This window comes from Culex quinquefasciatus, chromosome 1, assembly GCF_015732765.1.
Source record: "Culex quinquefasciatus strain JHB chromosome 1, VPISU_Cqui_1.0_pri_paternal, whole genome shotgun sequence".
Taxonomy (NCBI): Eukaryota; Metazoa; Arthropoda; class Insecta; order Diptera; family Culicidae; genus Culex; species Culex quinquefasciatus.
The window spans coordinates 123,926,112-123,946,194 of NC_051861.1; the positions used below are offsets into that span (position 1 = coordinate 123,926,112).

Sequence of the window (20,083 nt, forward strand, 5' to 3'; positions counted from 1 at the left end):
AACTCTCAAATTTTCATAATTTGCAATATTAATATCAAATGACGCCAAATTAAGAACATATTTACACTTCATTCGAGATTTTTTTTAAATACTAAAATATTCATAAAATACCGCATTTTTACAAAAACACTACAATTTTAATAAATTTGCTTTTTGGATATCAAATGACGACAAATTTTGAACAGATTTTCGTTTCGCTGGATTTTTTTTTTAAATACGCAGATTTTCACAAAATTTCGTATTATCTCGAAAATACTCAAATATCCACAATTGGATATCAAAAGAAGCAAAATGTGTGAAATACTTTAATTTTTACTAAATGACGTATTTTTTTTTTCAAAAATACTCAAATTTTCAGAAACTGCATGCAACATGGAGATCAAATTACAATAAGTTTAAAATGACCAGATTTTCAGTTCATTGAAGTTTTTGTGTAAAATTGAAGTTTTTGTGTAAAGTGTATGTTTTTGTGTAAAATACTAAAATTAATATTTTTTTTTGTAAATAAACAATTCATATTTTTTGTACAATTTAAGGCTGAAATTGGCTGAAATCTTGTTTTATAGAAATTTTTACAAGATTATTTATATTTTGCAACAACATTATTATTTTTTTCAAAGATTTATCTAGTTTTGTTAATTGCTTGTGATAAAATTCCTTGGATCGTGAAATAAAAAGTAAAGTTTGGCAGTTTTTTGCAGTCGCATATAATTTACTCACCTATCGGCGGCATCCGGAAGCTGGACAGCGGGTCGGCCGGAAAGTGGAACGGTCGCTGGCCAAAGGCAAAGTGGAACTGCTGCTGTTGCCCTAGAACAATAAACGGGAAAGAAAAGGGGAACAGATGTGAATACCGCAAAGTGGGAAAATGGCTGATCTTTTATTTTTTTGAGTTTATTTTGAGTGTGGAAAGTCTAGTTAGGTGACAAAATGGCATAACTTTAGGCGCTTTCATCTTACAATCTTCAAAGAAAACGCATTTTTTTTAAGAATGAATTTGAAGTTTTTCGATCAAAATCACCCCATTTTACGGTTCACATAAATTGCATTAGTTATTGAAACAGTAGATGCAGCTGACGATGATGAATGGTATTAGAATGAAACTGAAAACTGGTCAGTCGGCGGTGGTGGTGACGTTTAAGGGGCAGTTGCATAGAGAGGTATCTGTCTGTCTGACTGTCTGTATGTGTGGTATAGTTAGTTGATAGTTGATCCCCTTTCCAACCCCATCGGTTGATGATGATAAATTGAAATTTACACACAGTACCACCATTGGCGTGTGCAATTTAAAATGACGAATTCCATCGCGCTGCTGCGAGCGAGCGAGTGATGATAGGTATTTTGACAATTGGTTAAGGGGAAGGTCGGTTTGACCCGGCCGGACAAAGTGTGACCAAATTATGTGGTCCTGTTTCGATAGGTCGATGGTGGAATGTGATATGACCATTCAAAGAGAGGGAGGGGGGTCACCAACCGAGTGTGAATGATAATCTGATTTAGACGGACAATGTTGTCCCCGGCCTGTCCAGTTTTGTCAGTTTGGCGTGTTTTCGGTCAAATTCTGGTGTTGTGAAGGACAGCGTCCATCACGGGATCATCTCGCGCTGGGAGGCGGCTCTGCGGTTATGGAAATGAGTTTAGTGAGACTGATTTGGTCGACTGGCGATTGGAATGCCAACGCGTCTGGAATGGGTCAGATCGTCGAAATAATTCGAGGTGTGTGTGTGTGTGATTGGTTGGCTGCCATTCCGGGCTCAAATTAAATTGCTGGCGGTGCAGCGCAATAATTCACGCAAAATCGATCCCAGCGCAAAATTCCAAATGCTCACGAAATTAAATCAAAATGATTCTGGAGACGGTTGTCCCCAAAAGAAAAGTTTTCCCCATGTGACCATCACAGCTGTCGCGTGACAACAGACACAACGAGAGGGAAAAAGTTTTTGCCCCTCACTCGTTGTGGTTTTCCTCCCAAACCTACTTCCCGACGGTTGCAGTTGCGCTCAACAACTTTAATTTATCACACACACGGTCTCTCCATCTCTAATTCTAGAGAAAAGGAGTTGAATAGTGTTTCTGACAGCTTTAAAGGATGGTGTCATCTCACACGGGCATTTTTCACTTGGTGAGAGTTTTGCGAAAAGACATATTGTCGACGGATGGTGGCGCGTTTTGAAATTTGATAAATTTGTCAGATGAAATGGTGAAGACATTAATATTAGTGAGCATGTGCTGGTTGAATTTTAGTAATTTCAAGTGAGTGCCATTTAGATGCAAATAAATAAAATTTTAACAGTATATGTCCCTTAATGTCGCGTTTAACCATTGAGTATGCACGACTAAATTGTCTCATAATTCAAAGTCTTTGTCACATAGCCCTAACTAATTTTGAATTATAAAAAACAAAGTATTTTCAGATTTTAATTTAATACCAATTTTCAAATTAGGCGCAAAATGCATCACAAAATCATCAAAGCAAAGATTAAAGATATGTTACTGTTAAAATTATGCAAAATGTTTTTTTTAATACGCGCAAAATTTTTTTGATTCTTCGCATTTTTTCTATCTTTGTCACTAAGATTCATAATTTTCAAAGAGCCCAATTAATAAAGAGGAGATATTAACCCCCTACCCCGCCTTTAGACAGGATTCGATTCAAAAAATCGCCAAAAATCCATTTTTCAACCAATTTTTGACCTTTAAAAAGCATTGGAAAGAAGAACCCTTGAAATTAAAAAAAAAATATGGGTTGGAAGTTTTACTTAATGTATATGACTTTGCCAATGTTTTTAAAAATTACATTTTTGTAGGGGTCAACTTTGGCTGTGTTTTTAACTAACATTTCCTATATTTTAAGTAAAAAGAAGTATGCAGTAATTTTTCTAGTGTCCCAGATGCATTTTTTCACAATTTATATGATAATGGTGCCATTTTATAACAGAAAATGGAAACAACAACAAAAGTTGCTCAAAATGACCTCCTAAACACGGGAAAAATAAAAAAAATGGGCGGAAGAGGGTTAACTTCAAGTTAATTTTGTATTGATTTCATAAAACAATTTAAAAATATTCCTGCAAAGAAAAAGGAAAAAAACTGTATCAACTTTCTTAAAAAAACAAAGGACGTGATAGAATTGATCATTTTTGAAATCAATAAAATATTCAAAATAAATACTATTTTTCCCTATTATCAAATCGTTGCTTATGTTCTATCTTGTACCAAAGACCATTTTGGTAAACAATTAGTAAGTTGTGACGTTTTGCTTAACGCAACAAACCCTTCTCATGGAAAATTAGACGATATTTCTGATGAAAATATTTGGAAAATATTTCATATATTTAAAAATCTAGCCAAATATTTGATAATGCCAAAATAAGTAATATTAACCCTTTGAAAACAAAAGATATTCTTCAATAAACTTCAAAATTTCAAAATCTATTCTATTGAACTTTTTTTTTACAAGATTATCGTTTTATAAAAGAGAAAATCGGATCTAAGATATCGGTGATTAAAAAACGAGTTCCTTCTGAGCAACACGGAGAAAAAAAGACCTTATCAACAATGTTTAAAAAAAATGGTTTGTAATTTTCTCAGCTTTTATTTTTTTTGTTAAAAAAATTAGCACTATTAAAACAATAAAAAAAAAACTATGACGTATAACAAAATATCAAAGATGTGTCTGGCTTGAGAACAGTTAATTTTACCAAAATTTCACTTAAGTGATTTTTTTCCATTTTTTTACATAAAAAATAAAAAAACATCAAACATTTTTTGACCATTTTTTTATTTTTTAGATTTTTTTGAATCATCATTTTTTTCAAAAAATCATAACTTAGTTAAAAATGTATTGTCTATTCTGGAGTTTTCTGAAAAGATAGCATTTTATGTCCCCAGAAGCAAAACAATGAAAAACCCTAAAATTAGTGTATTTTTGGAAATCATTTTATTGTGGCAAAAAACTATCAAAAAATACCTTTAAAAAATACATATTTTTGAATTTTTACATACAATTTATGAAAGGAAATCGGCTAAGTTCTTTAAGGAAAACTATATGGACAAATAGATGATGCAAAAAAGCTTCTTTTATGCTCAATAAAGCCGTTTCAAATATTTTTCAAAGTTTATGTCGCCCCCCTTGGAAGTCAGCCCGAAAAATATTTTTTCGAAAAACTTCATAATTTTAATGAAAATTAAAGTTAAATCACCTGAAAAACAGGTAAAATGCATTTTCCTGCGTTTATAATCATATTTAGCATGTTTGAACTCCTTTGAAAACATTTTAAATTTTCATGAAACACCAATGCACAGTCCGACGTTTTTGTTTTCGCGAAAAAAAATCGTCGATACCTCGATATTTTGCGTTGAAATGTTGAAACCTAGCCCCCCTCCCAACTATGGTCAGAGCCGAGGGACATAACCTTCAAAAAATATTTGCAACGGTCTAAAGGCACCCAGAAAACCAGATTAAGAATTACAAAAATTAAAAAAATCGAAAAAGGTCCATTTCGTAAAAAAAATGCTAATCTGTGTCCCTTAAAAAGTCTTTTCCTCAGTTATTTTTTTCAAAATTGATCCTTATTTAAAATTTTGTAAAGTACATTTCAAATTTCATGAAAATTTTGATTTGCATTTATTATTCCAGTAAGAACACGATACATTCTGTTCCTAGGTCATTTTTTTTAATTTAGAAATAAATTGTCTTCACCGATAGACAAAAAAGTTATGTTGCTAATTAGATTTTTGTTCTGTAATTTTGCGGTAAATAATTCAATATCCTTGATTGATTCTTTGCAAAAATATTCCCTTAACTAATCATCAAATATTTGCATCGAATTGTATGAATCTGTAAACAAATATCAGCCGTACACACAATTTTAGACTAAAGAGAAACGAGATATTCTCTACTGTCAAATTTTTTTTAGAAATTTTCAAAATCCGGATTCAAACTGAACTTGGCAGAAACAGAAATAGCTAGAAACAAATACTAAAATTTTGATAAAAAAATCATTGCTGATCATAAAACCATCTAAAATCGAAATCTGAAAAAATTAGAAATATGTCTCAAATTTTAATAATTTGCAATATGGGTGTCAAACGAAGCGAATTTTTTAATCATTTTTAAACAAAAATTAACGCAAAAAACAAAGCAAAATTTGTTATGATTTTTCACATAATAAGTGTTTTTTTAATGCAAACATTTTCACAAAATACCTTATTTTTTTACAGTACTAAAATTTACAAAAAAAAATGCAATATGGGTATCAATTGAAGCAAAATTTTATATGAAGTTAAAAAGCATACGAAATTTCGTTTCGTTTGATACCCATATCGCAAATTTTAAAATTTTGAGTATACAGTCCAGACTCGATTATCTTAAGGCTTCTGCGAAATTTCACTTCGTATAATCGAATCACGAAAAAAAAATTTTTTTTTATGTTCTCTTATTTTTTTTTGTTGGGTTTTAGTATGCCCCTAAACCCCAAAACTACTCCTAAGTGATTTAGAGTTTTTAAATCCAAGATGGCGGCCAAAATGGCGGTGATTCGACAAAAATGGGGTCGCAGAACTCGAAATTGATGTTTAAAGTAAAAAATTAAAAACACGAAAAAAAATTACAAGCAAACCTTCGGATAATCGAACTTCGGATAATCGAACTGTTTGCAATTTTAGACAATCGATTTGTTTGCAAATTCAGAAAATTGAAGTATTTTCGAAAAATAAGGTATTTTGTGAAATTTAGGTATATTTCAAAAATCTCTAATAAAGTGATACATTATCAAAAAAAAAATCTTAGTAAAGTCATTGAAATTTAATAGGATATGGTTAAATTAATCGATTTAGAAAGATTTGAACTTGAGTTATCTTCATACCCTAAACTCAAAAGTTGGCACTTTTTTACCACTAAAACATTAAAAAAAAATGAAAATAATCGATCGGTTTAACATTTGTCAAAATTGATTTTTTTTGTGGTAAATAGATAACATTTAAAAAAAAATTGTCCGCCTATTTTCAGAATAGTCCTAATCATAACCTACAATTTTGTCAATGAAACCAAATCGATCAGAAAATCCCTTCTGAAGTCACAGATTTTAGAAAATTTGCAAAGCAATTTTCTTTTGAAAGCCTCATCATTTGTATGCCGAAATCAATTTTGCAAAATGGATGATTTTGACTTAAGTAATCGATGGACAAAGTTTCATCAAAATAAAAGAAAGTAGATTTACGAAAACGTAAAGAATTGCTAAGATTATTGAATTTACCTTTGAATTTTAAAGCATTGTTATTCAAAATTCTTGAATAATGAATGTTTCAATGTTTTAATGAAGAGGGTAGATTGGTTTAAGAAAATTGCTTTCAAAAAAGTATGTGAAAAAGGCAAAGAAATGGATAAATTCCCGCAAGGTAAATGCCAAAATTCAGACCAAATAACTCAAATAAGTTAAAACTCAACTAAGCCACTCCATCCTTAAATTGTTGGCAGCCAACACAACCCTTCCGCAAAGCTTCCTCCACCGGTCAAATCCCAAACTTTCCGAGGGGTCTAATTATTCAAAACCCCGAAGAATCACATCCTTGTTCGCACTTGAAACGTGATTCCAGTCCAGTCCAGTCAGACCCGGTCCTCGGCAAAGGTCCGGGAGGTCATCCCCCGAGGGAAATTTGCAGAAATTGAAATTCAACTCCAACTCAACTCAGCCACCGACACACCGGGTTCCGGATATGAAATTAAATTAAATAATCTACAGCATCTCCCTTTTTTTTTTGGTTGGGAGGAGAAATTGGCCCTTTTTAAAGTGTTATAATTCATACGTCAACAAAATGAACGGGGGGATTCAAGTCCTGGGTAGAAAATGCGACTTTCAACTTACTTGTCTTGGAGCGAGGTTCCCGAGGTCCGTCGACGGTCACCTTGATGGCCTTGTTGTAGGTGGCCACCTGGGGCGGGCTGGTCGAGACCGTGATGGTCAGGGTGAAACTCTTGCCTGCGAACGAGAGTGAGTGGAGGTAAGTGCAATACTTGGTGGGGATGCGGTACACTGTGCGCTAGGATGAGAATAAAATGGTTTTGGACGGAGCTGCCATTTTCACTTTTTGAGATTTGATGAATTAAAACGGCCACAAAAGCACTATGTTCCCGGCTCTGGACACGGCCCGAACTTTGACAAACAGAGAAGGGGGCCACCGATTATGAGATTCACTGTTTGCAGAGTTCACCGTTTTGGGGTTTGTTTTGCTTGCGGAACGATGCGGACAGAGTGCTTTTGTTTAAGATTTTTACTGACAATTTTATGTCGTTGTAAGAAAACAAATTCAAAATATTTGTGCCAAATAAAACTATTTTTTTATAACGAAAAATTAAGATTTTTTAAACTAACATGCCCCAAAAAAATATTTCTGTTATTTGAAGATTTTGAATTTGAAGAAATTTTCTGTCATTTAATTAAATCAACAAACAAACATATTTTTAGAATTAGCTCTAGTAATGCCAACGCCGAGTCAAAGCCAAGAGTCAAGAGTCAAGAGTCAAGAGTCAAGAGTCAAGAGTCAAGAGTCAAGAGTCAAGAGTCAAGAGTCAAGAGTCAAGAGTCAAGAGTCAAGAGTCAAGAGTCAAGAGTCAAGAGTCAAGAGTCAAGAGTCAAGAGTCATTTTCAATTTTCAATTTTCAATTTTCAATTTTCAATTTTCAATTTTCAATTTTCAATTTTCAATTTTCAATTTTCAATTTTCAATTTTCAATTTTCAATTTTCAATTTTCAATTTTCAATTTTCAATTTTCAATTTTCAATTTTCAATTTTCAATTTTCAATTTTCAATTTTCAATTTTCAATTTTCAATTTTCAATTTTCAATTTTCAATTTTCAATTTTCAATTTTCAATTTTCAATTTTCAATTTTCAATTTTCAATTTTCAATTTTCAATTTTCAATTTTCAATTTTCAATTTTCAATTTTCAATTTTCAATTTTCAATTTTCAATTTTCAATTTTCAATTTTCAATTTTCAATTTTCAATTTTCAATTTTCAATTTTCAATTTTCAATTTTCAATTTTCAATTTTCAATTTTCAATTTTCAATTTTCAATTTTCAATTTTCAATTTTCAATTTTCAATTTTCAATTTTCAATTTTCAATTTTCAATTTTCAATTTTCAATTTTCAATTTTCAATTTTCAATTTTCAATTTTCAATTTTCAATTTTCAATTTTCAATTTTCAATTTTCAATTTTCAATTTTCAATTTTCAATTTTCAATTTTCAATTTTCAATTTTCAATTTTCAATTTTCAATTTTCAATTTTCAATTTTCAATTTTCAATTTTCAATTTTCAATTTTCAATTTTCAATTTTCAATTTTCAATTTTCAATTTTCAATTTTCAATTTTCAATTTTCAATTTTCAATTTTCAATTTTCAATTTTCAATTTTCAATTTTCAATTTTCAATTTTCAATTTTCAATTTTCAATTTTCAATTTTCAATTTTCAATTTTCAATTTTCAATTTTCAATTTTCAATTTTCAATTTTCAATTTTCAATTTTCAATTTTCAATTTTCAATTTTCAATTTTCAATTTTCAATTTTCAATTTTCAATTTTCAATTTTCAATTTTCAATTTTCAATTTTCAATTTTCAATTTTCAATTTTCAATTTTCAATTTTCAATTTTCAATTTTCAATTTTCAATTTTCAATTTTCAATTTTCAATTTTCAATTTTCAATTTTCAATTTTCAATTTTCAATTTTCAATTTTCAATTTTCAATTTTCAATTTTCAATTTTCAATTTTCAATTTTCAATTTTCAATTTTCAATTTTCAATTTTCAATTTTCAATTTTCAATTTTCAATTTTCAATTTTCAATTTTCAATTTTCAATTTTCAATTTTCAATTTTCAATTTTCAATTTTCAATTTTCAATTTTCAATTTTCAATTTTCAATTTTCAATTTTCAATTTTCAATTTTCAATTTTCAATTTTCAATTTTCAATTTTCAATTTTCAATTTTCAATTTTCAATTTTCAATTTTCAATTTTCAATTTTCAATTTTCAATTTTCAATTTTCAATTTTCAATTTTCAATTTTCAATTTTCAATTTTCAATTTTCAATTTTCAATTTTCAATTTTCAATTTTCAATTTTCAATTTTCAATTTTCAATTTTCAATTTTCAATTTTCAATTTTCAATTTTCAATTTTCAATTTTCAATTTTCAATTTTCAATTTTCAATTTTCAATTTTCAATTTTCAATTTTCAATTTTCAATTTTCAATTTTCAATTTTCAATTTTCAATTTTCAATTTTCAATTTTCAATTTTCAATTTTCAATTTTCAATTTTCAATTTTCAATTTTCAATTTTCAATTTTCAATTTTCAATTTTCAATTTTCAATTTTCAATTTTCAATTTTCAATTTTCAATTTTCAATTTTCAATTTTCAATTTTCAATTTTCAATTTTCAATTTTCAATTTTCAATTTTCAATTTTCAATTTTCAATTTTCAATTTTCAATTTTCAATTTTCAATTTTCAATTTTCAATTTTCAATTTTCAATTTTCAATTTTCAATTTTCAATTTTCAATTTTCAATTTTCAATTTTCAATTTTCAATTTTCAATTTTCAATTTTCAATTTTCAATTTTCAATTTTCAATTTTCAATTTTCAATTTTCAATTTTCAATTTTCAATTTTCAATTTTCAATTTTCAATTTTCAATTTTCAATTTTCAATTTTCAATTTTCAATTTTCAATTTTCAATTTTCAATTTTCAATTTTCAATTTTCAATTTTCAATTTTCAATTTTCAATTTTCAATTTTCAATTTTCAATTTTCAATTTTCAATTTTCAATTTTCAATTTTCAATTTTCAATTTTCAATTTTCAATTTTCAATTTTCAATTTTCAATTTTCAATTTTCAATTTTCAATTTTCAATTTTCAATTTTCAATTTTCAATTTTCAATTTTCAATTTTCAATTTTCAATTTTCAATTTTCAATTTTCAATTTTCAATTTTCAATTTTCAATTTTCAATTTTCAATTTTCAATTTTCAATTTTCAATTTTCAATTTTCAATTTTCAATTTTCAATTTTCAATTTTCAATTTTCAATTTTCAATTTTCAATTTTCAATTTTCAATTTTCAATTTTCAATTTTCAATTTTCAATTTTCAATTTTCAATTTTCAATTTTCAATTTTCAATTTTCAATTTTCAATTTTCAATTTTCAATTTTCAATTTTCAATTTTCAATTTTCAATTTTCAATTTTCAATTTTCAATTTTCAATTTTCAATTTTCAATTTTCAATTTTCAATTTTCAATTTTCAATTTTCAATTTTCAATTTTCAATTTTCAATTTTCAATTTTCAATTTTCAATTTTCAATTTTCAATTTTCAATTTTCAATTTTCAATTTTCAATTTTCAATTTTCAATTTTCAATTTTCAATTTTCAATTTTCAATTTTCAATTTTCAATTTTCAATTTTCAATTTTCAATTTTCAATTTTCAATTTTCAATTTTCAATTTTCAATTTTCAATTTTCAATTTTCAATTTTCAATTTTCAATTTTCAATTTTCAATTTTCAATTTTCAATTTTCAATTTTCAATTTTCAATTTTCAATTTTCAATTTTCAATTTTCAATTTTCAATTTTCAATTTTCAATTTTCAATTTTCAATTTGCAATTTGCAATTTTCAATTTTCAATTTTCAATTTTCAATTTTCAATTTTCAATTTTCAATTTTCAATTTTCAATTTTCAATTTTCAATTTTCAATTTTCAATTTTCAATTTTCAATTTTCAATTTTCAATTTTCAATTTTCAATTTTCAATTTTCAATTTTCAATTTTCAATTTTCAATTTTCAATTTTCAATTTTCAATTTTCAATTTTCAATTTTCAATTTTCAATTTTCAATTTTCAATTTTCAATTTTCAATTTTCAATTTTCAATTTTCAATTTTCAATTTTCAATTTTCAATTTTCAATTTTCAATTTTCAATTTTCAATTTTCAATTTTCAATTTTCAATTTTCAATTTTCAATTTTCAATTTTCAATTTTCAATTTTCAATTTTCAATTTTCAATTTTCAATTTTCAATTTTCAATTTTCAATTTTCAATTTTCAATTTTCAATTTTCAATTTTCAATTTTCAATTTTCAATTTTCAATTTTCAATTTTCAATTTTCAATTTTCAATTTTCAATTTTCAATTTTCAATTTTCAATTTTCAATTTTCAATTTTCAATTTTCAATTTTCAATTTTCAATTTTCAATTTTCAATTTTCAATTTTCAATTTTCAATTTTCAATTTTCAATTTTCAATTTTCAATTTTCAATTTTCAATTTTCAATTTTCAATTTTCAATTTTCAATTTTCAATTTTCAATTTTCAATTTTCAATTTTCAATTTTCAATTTTCAATTTTCAATTTTCAATTTTCAATTTTCAATTTTCAATTTTCAATTTTCAATTTTCAATTTTCAATTTTCAATTTTCAATTTTCAATTTTCAATTTTCAATTTTCAATTTTCAATTTTCAATTTTCAATTTTCAATTTTCAATTTTCAATTTTCAATTTTCAATTTTCAATTTTCAATTTTCAATTTTCAATTTTCAATTTTCAATTTTCAATTTTCAATTTTCAATTTTCAATTTTCAATTTTCAATTTTCAATTTTCAATTTTCAATTTTCAATTTTCAATTTTCAATTTTCAATTTTCAATTTTCAATTTTCAATTTTCAATTTTCAATTTTCAATTTTCAATTTTCAATTTTCAATTTTCAATTTTCAATTTTCAATTTTCAATTTTCAATTTTCAATTTTCAATTTTCAATTTTCAATTTTCAATTTTCAATTTTCAATTTTCAATTTTCAATTTTCAATTTTCAATTTTCAATTTTCAATTTTCAATTTTCAATTTTCAATTTTCAATTTTCAATTTTCAATTTTCAATTTTCAATTTTCAATTTTCAATTTTCAATTTTCAATTTTCAATTTTCAATTTTCAATTTTCAATTTTCAATTTTCAATTTTCAATTTTCAATTTTCAATTTTCAATTTTCAATTTTCAATTTTCAATTTTCAATTTTCAATTTTCAATTTTCAATTTTCAATTTTCAATTTTCAATTTTCAATTTTCAATTTTCAATTTTCAATTTTCAATTTTCAATTTTCAATTTTCAATTTTCAATTTTCAATTTTCAATTTTCAATTTTCAATTTTCAATTTTCAATTTTCAATTTTCAATTTTCAATTTTCAATTTTCAATTTTCAATTTTCAATTTTCAATTTTCAATTTTCAATTTTCAATTTTCAATTTTCAATTTTCAATTTTCAATTTTCAATTTTCAATTTTCAATTTTCAATTTTCAATTTTCAATTTTCAATTTTCAATTTTCAATTTTCAATTTTCAATTTTCGATTTTCAATTTTCAATTTTCAATTTTCAATTTTCAATTTTCAATTTTCAATTTTCAATTTTCAATTTTCAATTTTCAATTTTCAATTTTCAATTTTCAATTTTCAATTTTCAATTTTCAATTTTCAATTTTCAATTTTCAATTTTCAATTTTCAATTTTCAATTTTCAATTTTCAATTTTCAATTTTCAATTTTCAATTTTCAATTTTCAATTTTCAATTTTCAATTTTCAATTTTCAATTTTCAATTTACAATTTTCAATTTTCAATTTTCAATTTTCAATTTTCAATTTTCAATTTTCAATTTTCAATTTTCAATTTTCAATTTTCAATTTTCAATTTTCAATTTTCAATTTTCAATTTTCAATTTTCAATTTTCAATTTTCAATTTTCAATTTTCAATTTTCAATTTTCAATTTTCAATTTTCAATTTTCAATTTTCAATTTTCAATTTTCAATTTTCAATTTTCAATTTTCAATTTTCAATTTTCAATTTCCAAATTTCAAATTTTAGGTTTCAATGTTCAAATTGTCAATCTTTCAGTCATTCATTTTTTTACGATTTAATTCTTCTAGAAACCTGTTTAATGTTAATATAATCAGTCTCATTATGAATAAACTGAAATTTTACATTAAGCTCAACACACATACGAAACTGCCAAAAAAATGCAACAAGCAAATTTATTAGCTTCTTCCCAACCTGTCCACACACCTCGGCACACACAACTAACCGAAAAAACAATTCAGCGCCAACCCGCAAAACCAAAACCGAGGTTAGTAAATTCACTAAACGTTTTGACACACTACGTCAAAGTGCCCTCCCCTCCCCAAACACAACTTCCCCCACTCATCACGCCAAACGCCCACCCACGCACCTCTACTATTTATTAGTAAACAAAACACACATTCACCTGTCTCGTTAATTCCGTGCGCGGCGAAACTCGTGAACTCTGGCGTTTGGACACATGAAAAAATCTACAACACCATAAATTGTCCACGTGGCGTGAGAGGGGGGAGGGGGCGCTAAAACATGTGTGTTTTTCCTCGTTTCTCGTTTTTTTTAACGGACGATGAAAAAACTGGGAAAGCGTTTTATGGCCTCTGTCGTGCTGGAAATCGAGCAATTTTCGAGCTGGCATCACATGCGTTGAGCGTTTATGAGTTTTTTTTCGAGGGAGGATTTTCTGGTTTGAGGGAAATTTTTGGAGGTTAGCGGAAGGATACTCAAAATATGTGTTTTTGGTTCACCCATATTTAACCTCAAATCAAAACCGGGGTTTGGGTAGGGACACATGGTTAACAGGGGAAGGTACTATGTCGCAGTGTTTTGTCCTGTTTTGGTTATTTACTGGAAGTGTAGACTAATGGCTGATTAGCACACAAATTTGGTGTTTGGTTCAAACAATAACTTGGTGGGTGATGCTTCCTGTCTATTAGTTCAAAACTATTTTTTTTTGCAGCTATGAGAAACAGCTCATTTGACAAATAACTGAAGAGAAACTTTCTCACTGTGTGGTTTACACGTTGACAAGAACTTGCCCAAATTGAAATTTACACATTGACAGTTGACAGACTCCAAAAACTTACCATGATATTCGACTACACCTTCAAGACTTACCTTGTGAAATTCAACTCTTACTTGAAGAGGATTACACGTTGACAAGAACTTGCAGAAATTGGAATTTACACTTTGACAGTTGACAGACTAAACTAAGTTCCAAAAACTTACCAGAGTATTCAGCTACACCTTGAAGAACTCACCTGAAAACTTACCTTGTTAAATTAATCTATTGTCCATCATGCCAGATATAGTCATTTAGCTGTATATTGAAGTCCGTAATTGAAACCTTATTTCTTCAAACACTTCTAAAAATCAACGTTGAACCAAATTTTTGAAGTCCGTACTAGAAGAATCATTTTTGCAAGTCCAAAGAACCACAGAAACATCCCAACCAATCCAGAGCAATAAAATTTTAATGAAAATTGCCCCCGTCCCAAAAACAAACAAAAAACATAAGTGGATCAGTATTTATAGCTCGCGGTTCGTCCTTCGCCGGCGGCGCTAAAAGGATAACACACTATACCAAACTCCACTCTGCTCCGGGGTAGTCCAAAGTGCCCACCGACCAAAGGACATGACCAGAGCTCAGAGTAGAGCTGCAATTTTTCGAGCACACTGCAGATGACGGCACCGTAAATTGGATTGGAACGCGCGCCGCAGACTCTCCCGAACCGGCTAATTGCACTGACCGCGGACACTTTGTTTTTCGGGGCTGGTTTGAGATTTCGGTTCGATTGGACAAACTCGGAATCTTAAATTAGAATGTTTACGGGTTTGCCCTTTCCGCAGCAATCAAGCTGTCCATTTTCGGCATCAAGCCTTAATTGGATTCGTGTCGGGGCAGATTCCTACCTTCTCAGGAATAAATCGTAAAAAGCCTGCGGACCGACTCCGATGTGGTTTCCCCCCCATGTGAGCAATTCTCTACCAAAACCGGAAATGGATTTTATTTGTATTTTTTGATTTGGCTCAAACTTTGTGGGGGCCTTCCCTATGACCAAAGAAGCCATTTTGCATCATTAGTTTGTCCATATAAATTTCCATACAAATTTGGCAGCTGTTCATACAAAAATGGTACGTAAATATTCGAAAATCTGTAACTTTTGAAGGAATTTTTGATCAATTTGGTGTCTTCGGCAAAGTTGTAGGTATTGTTAAGGACTATTTAGAAAAAATAGGTACACGGAAAAAAATTTCCCGATTTTTATTAACTTTTTTCACAAAAACTCAAATTCCCAAAATACGTATTTTTGATTTTCGAGTTTTTATATTTTAGGGGACAAAAATCCGCAACTTTTGAGCTATAGAGAAACATGGTCAAAATCTGCCGCCGAGTTATGATTTTTGAAAACTGGTGATTTTGGAAAAAATCGAAATTTCATACATAAAATTTTTGACCTCATTTTTATGCAAAATTGAATTTGCAATTGAAAATTACTTTACAGATTTTTGATAAAGGGCCCCGTTTTCAAGATATAGCCACCGAAAGTTTGATTTCAGCGAAATATTTGCAGTTTTCGATTTTTAAAAATAGTGACCATGAGTGACCATTTCTAAAAATATTTTTTTGAAAAGTTCAGAAAATTTGCTATAAAATTGTCTAAAGACATCGAAGATTGGACCTCTGGTTGTTGAGATACAGCGGGAAAAGAAACACGAAAATTGAAGTTTTCTAAGTCTCACCCAAACAGCCCACGATTTTCTAATGACGATATCTCAGCAATTAATGGTTCAATTTTCAATGTTAACACATGAAACATTCGTGAAATTTTCCGATCTCTTCGAAAAAAAAATTTTGAAAATTTTTAAATCAAGACTAACATTTCAAATGGGCATAATATTCAATGTTTGGCCCTTTTAAAATGTTAGTCTTGATTTAATTTTTTTCAAAATATTTTTTTCGAAAAGATCGGAAAATTTCACGAATGTTTCATGTATTAACATTGAAAATTGAACCATTAGTTGCTGAGATATCGTCATTAGAAAATCGTGGGCTGTTTGGGTGAGACTTAGAAAACTTCAATTTTCGTGTTTCTTTTCTTTAGTCGCTGTATCTCAACAACCAGAGGTCCAATCTTCGATGTCTCTTAGACAATTTTATAGCAAATTTTCTGAACTTTTCAAAAAAATATTTTAGAAATGGTCACTCATGGTCACTATTTTTAAAAATCGAAAACTGCAAATATTTCGCTGAAATCAAACTTTCGGTGGCTATATCTTGAAAACGGGCCCTTTATCAAAAATCTGTAAAGTAATTTTTAATTGCAAATTCAATTTTGCATAAAAATTAGGTCAAAAATTGTATGTATGAAATTTCGATTTTTCCAAAAATCACCAGTTTTTCAAAAATCATAACTCGGCGGCAAATTTTGACCATGTTTCTATAGCTCAAAAGTTGCGGATTTTGTCCCTAAAACATATCAAAAATCTCGAAAATCAAAAATACGTATTTTGGGAATTTGAGTTTTTGTGAAAAAGTTAATAAAAAATCGGGAAATTTTTTCCGTGTACCTATTTTTTCTAAATAGTCCTTAACAATACCTACAACTTTGCCGAAGACACCAAATTGATCAAAAAATTCCTTCAAAAGTTACAGATTTTCGAATATTTACGTACCATTTTTGTATGAACAGCTGCCAAATTTGTATGGAAATTTATATGGACAAACTAATGATGCAAAATGGCTTCTTTGGTCATAGCGAAGGTCCCCACAAAGTTTGAGCCAAATCAAAAAATACAAAAAATAAAAATGGTCGAAATCGGCCGGTTTTGTAGAGAATTGCTCATGTGTCAACCAGATCCGGGCAGGACTTGACACACGACCACGACATAATTTCCAAGGCATAAATAGAGATGAATGCACCGCAGCACCACCGTTGACCGTTGCCAACGGTACCATTCGCGGTGGACTTAATGCACAACCTTTCCGAAACCAAGTGACCGTTGGATTGGTTGGTGGCAGTGGTGCCAGAATTGCTGATGTTCTTATTAGGAAAATTGGGTTTGGTTCAGTTGCTGCCCTGCTCACACTTTTGTGAAGTTTTATTCCAAGTGAACCGATAGCACTAGGCAGTGTTCCCAGATCGCCTGAACTTTTTTCATGTTTTAATGTAACAATTTTAAGGTCAAGCTAAGGCTGCTTCACCAACTCATTAAACATCTGGTCTAAGAGAGTTTGACTTCCGATTGAAATGGCAATATCTTCTGACAGGGTTGCCAGATCTCCAGAATTCATGATAAGTTAAAAAGTACAATGAAATGGTTGCGAACGCTATTCTTATTGAAAACTTGAAAAACCTTAGTACTCATCATTTTAGAAATTCTTCTATAATTTCTTCAAATTTATGTTATTTAAGTGTCAAAAATCTGAGCCGAAACAAGTTTTTAGTATGATATTGAAACTGTAAAAAACCTGGTCAAATCTTTATTGAACATTACTTAGTTTGGTGATGTTCTTAAAACAACAATTTAAATGGGCACACAAAAAGTTTGATTTTGAAATAACCTCAAATTTTCCTGGGCCAATGTCCTCTTACGGATACATTTAGAAACTATCTTTTAAAAAAGCTTTATTCTTGGTTGGCTTTTTGCATACATTCTGGCGCAATCAAGATAGCAAACAGAAATCTTATGCAATTGATTTGTGAAAGCGAGGTAAAACCGGACTTAATTGATGCCGGTCAATTAGATCTTTTAAACAAGACGCTTCTTACGTGAAAAATTTCGAGGAATCGATTGGTGATGGTGAGAGCCTGTGGAAATTTGCGTAAGGCCCGTTTAAGTCTGATTTACCCCGCTTGTTGCTGTTTATTATTAGTTTTAAATTTTAATTTCTATTTGTGTTTTTATTAGAATTTAGCAGTTCTGTTCCAGGATGTTACATTTGCAAATCAGAGTTTTGGAGAACCTTTCAACTGAGATCAATGCATAAGCCTTTGCAGGGATGGTACATATTTTTACGTTTTGATTTTGCTAGCTGAGTGCTCTTTTAGGGAAAATAAAAGAAAAAAAACAGATCTATGATTAGTTTTAAATATGTTGCTAAAATGTTCAATACTTTGACAAAACATTTTCTTAGGGGAAAAATTCCGAGGAATCGATTGGTGACGATGATAACCCGCAAAATGTACCTGAATCTCATTTCGATGGAATAGGGAAGAGAAAAGAAAAAAAAATATGTCAAAGCATTGAACATTTCAGCAACATATTTAAACCTAAAAAAACAGCAAAAAGCAGGGTAAATCGGTGACCTTAAACGGGCCTTACACAAATTTCCGCGGGTTCACCAATCACCAATCGATTCTTCAGAATTTTTCACATAAGAAAAGTATCGGTTGAAAGTACTAATTGACTGGCATCAATTAAGTCCGTTTCTTGCATCGACTTTTCCCACTGTGCAATGGTTTAAATATGGTTTTTTTTCACTCGTAAAGGTCGGCCAAGATGGAAATTTGGACTATTTTGCAGTAGAATAATTAATTATTTAATACCTTAAAAAATGACCATGTTATGAATTCATACCTCTATTAATCAAAGATTTATCAAATTTTGGAACTCTGAAAATCGCAGTTGAATTTAATATCAGTTGACATAAATATTAGGATCAGTTTCTGCCACTCACACATAATCGGAAAAATTATGAGCCGCTTCGATTTACGTGAAACTTTGCCCCATGAGGAAGGCCAAGGTTTAATCTTCGATATCTGTTTCGTGAAGGAAGCCCTTCCATGTTTTTTAATCCGTATTTGATGTCATTTAACAAAAACGGTTTAAAACGACTTTATCAAAAAACACTTTATATATTTTAAAAATCTGGTTAAAACTGCGTAATGAAATGTTGTGCAATCAAATTTTTTTCAAAAATGGTCTCGAAAATCTGTATTTTAAGAAGGAAATTTCTTAATAATTTGGTGTCTTCGGCAAAGTTATACCGGTTTTTATTTTTCATTCAGAAAACAATAGTTGTTATAAGACCATTTTTTTAAAACTAATTTGAAAAAGTACAAATACAGATTATCGAAATTTCCCTTAGAGGCATCTTTTGCGAACTAGAATTTTTAGACAAATATTATTCTTTTTAAAATAAAAATCGAAATTTATTTTAAAAAAAATCCTCACTTTCAATTCATTGATAAAATGGTGCACATAAATGTGATGAGCCGACCATAAAAAAAAAAACAAATATCAAAAAAAATCTTTTGAATTTTTCTATGACAAATAAATCTTCTCGTTGCTGAGGTATCTTCGGAAAATTTATAGGTATTGCTTAGAACTTTTTAGAATAAAAGAACAAGTTACACTCTAAAACAAATTACAATTTTTTTGATTGGACTTTTTCACACAAAAAAAATAATTTCGAAAAATAAAGTTTTTTTGTTTTTAAAAAGTTCTTGTTTAAAAATATTTTTTAGATGACAAAAAACAAGTTATGGAAATAGTTGGTCAAATTTCTGTTTGCAGTGCTTAAAATTTTCCGATAAAACTATGGTTTATAAAAAAAAACGTTGAAAATGGCGGGATTTTTTTTGCTGAATTTTTAGATGTGAACCAAAATTTCCAGTGATTTTTTGTTGATAACGTGACTTTTTTTATCTGTTAAAATCGAATACACAGAAAAAAATCATGGTAATATTACATGTGGGAAGGGGTAAATCTTTTACGTCCGAAAAAATGTGTAATTTTACCTCTGAAAATGTGTAATTTTACCACTTTTCTGTTGTAATATCGCTTTTTCAGTCTTAATTGAGGTAAAATTATTCAACCTTCCAAATTTACACAATGTTTTAATGTGTAGATCAACACATTTCGTGTCAATTTGCTTTGAAATCCTTGAAAAATGGGACCATTGATTGCTGAGATACAGAAAAAAAAACAAACAGGAAAATTAACCCACCACCACCCAACTTTTTTTCAAAAAATTTCGATCATGATGAAAAATTGATTTTTGGCGATTTTCTATATCAAAGCCCGTTTGGAGGCGTGGTTGGGTTGTAGAGGGTTAAGATTTTCTATGAATAATCAAAATAGCGTAATTTATGAACTTTTCGATCCCTCAGAAATTAAAAAAAAATTGAAATCAGCCTCAACATTTAAAAAGGCTCATTACTTAATTTTTTTTATTATACAGAG

The 20,083-nt window shown here is 28.5% G+C and overlaps 1 protein-coding gene across 3 annotated transcripts in view; it reads right to left on the reverse strand.

Annotated features, from left to right (window-relative positions):
- LOC6050416 (probable serine/threonine-protein kinase DDB_G0277071) overlaps positions 1-20,083 on the reverse strand; it is a 107,213-nt gene that overhangs the window by 13,938 nt on the left and 73,192 nt on the right. For all 3 annotated transcript variants that reach the window (XM_038249110.1, XM_038249109.1, XM_038249111.1), the window contains 2 exons: positions 6,867-6,980; positions 721-810 (listed from right to left, as the gene is read on the reverse strand). In XM_038249110.1, coding sequence (XP_038105038.1) covers positions 721-810; positions 6,867-6,980 — 204 coding nt within the window. The remainder of the gene's footprint in view (positions 1-720; positions 811-6,866; positions 6,981-20,083) is intronic.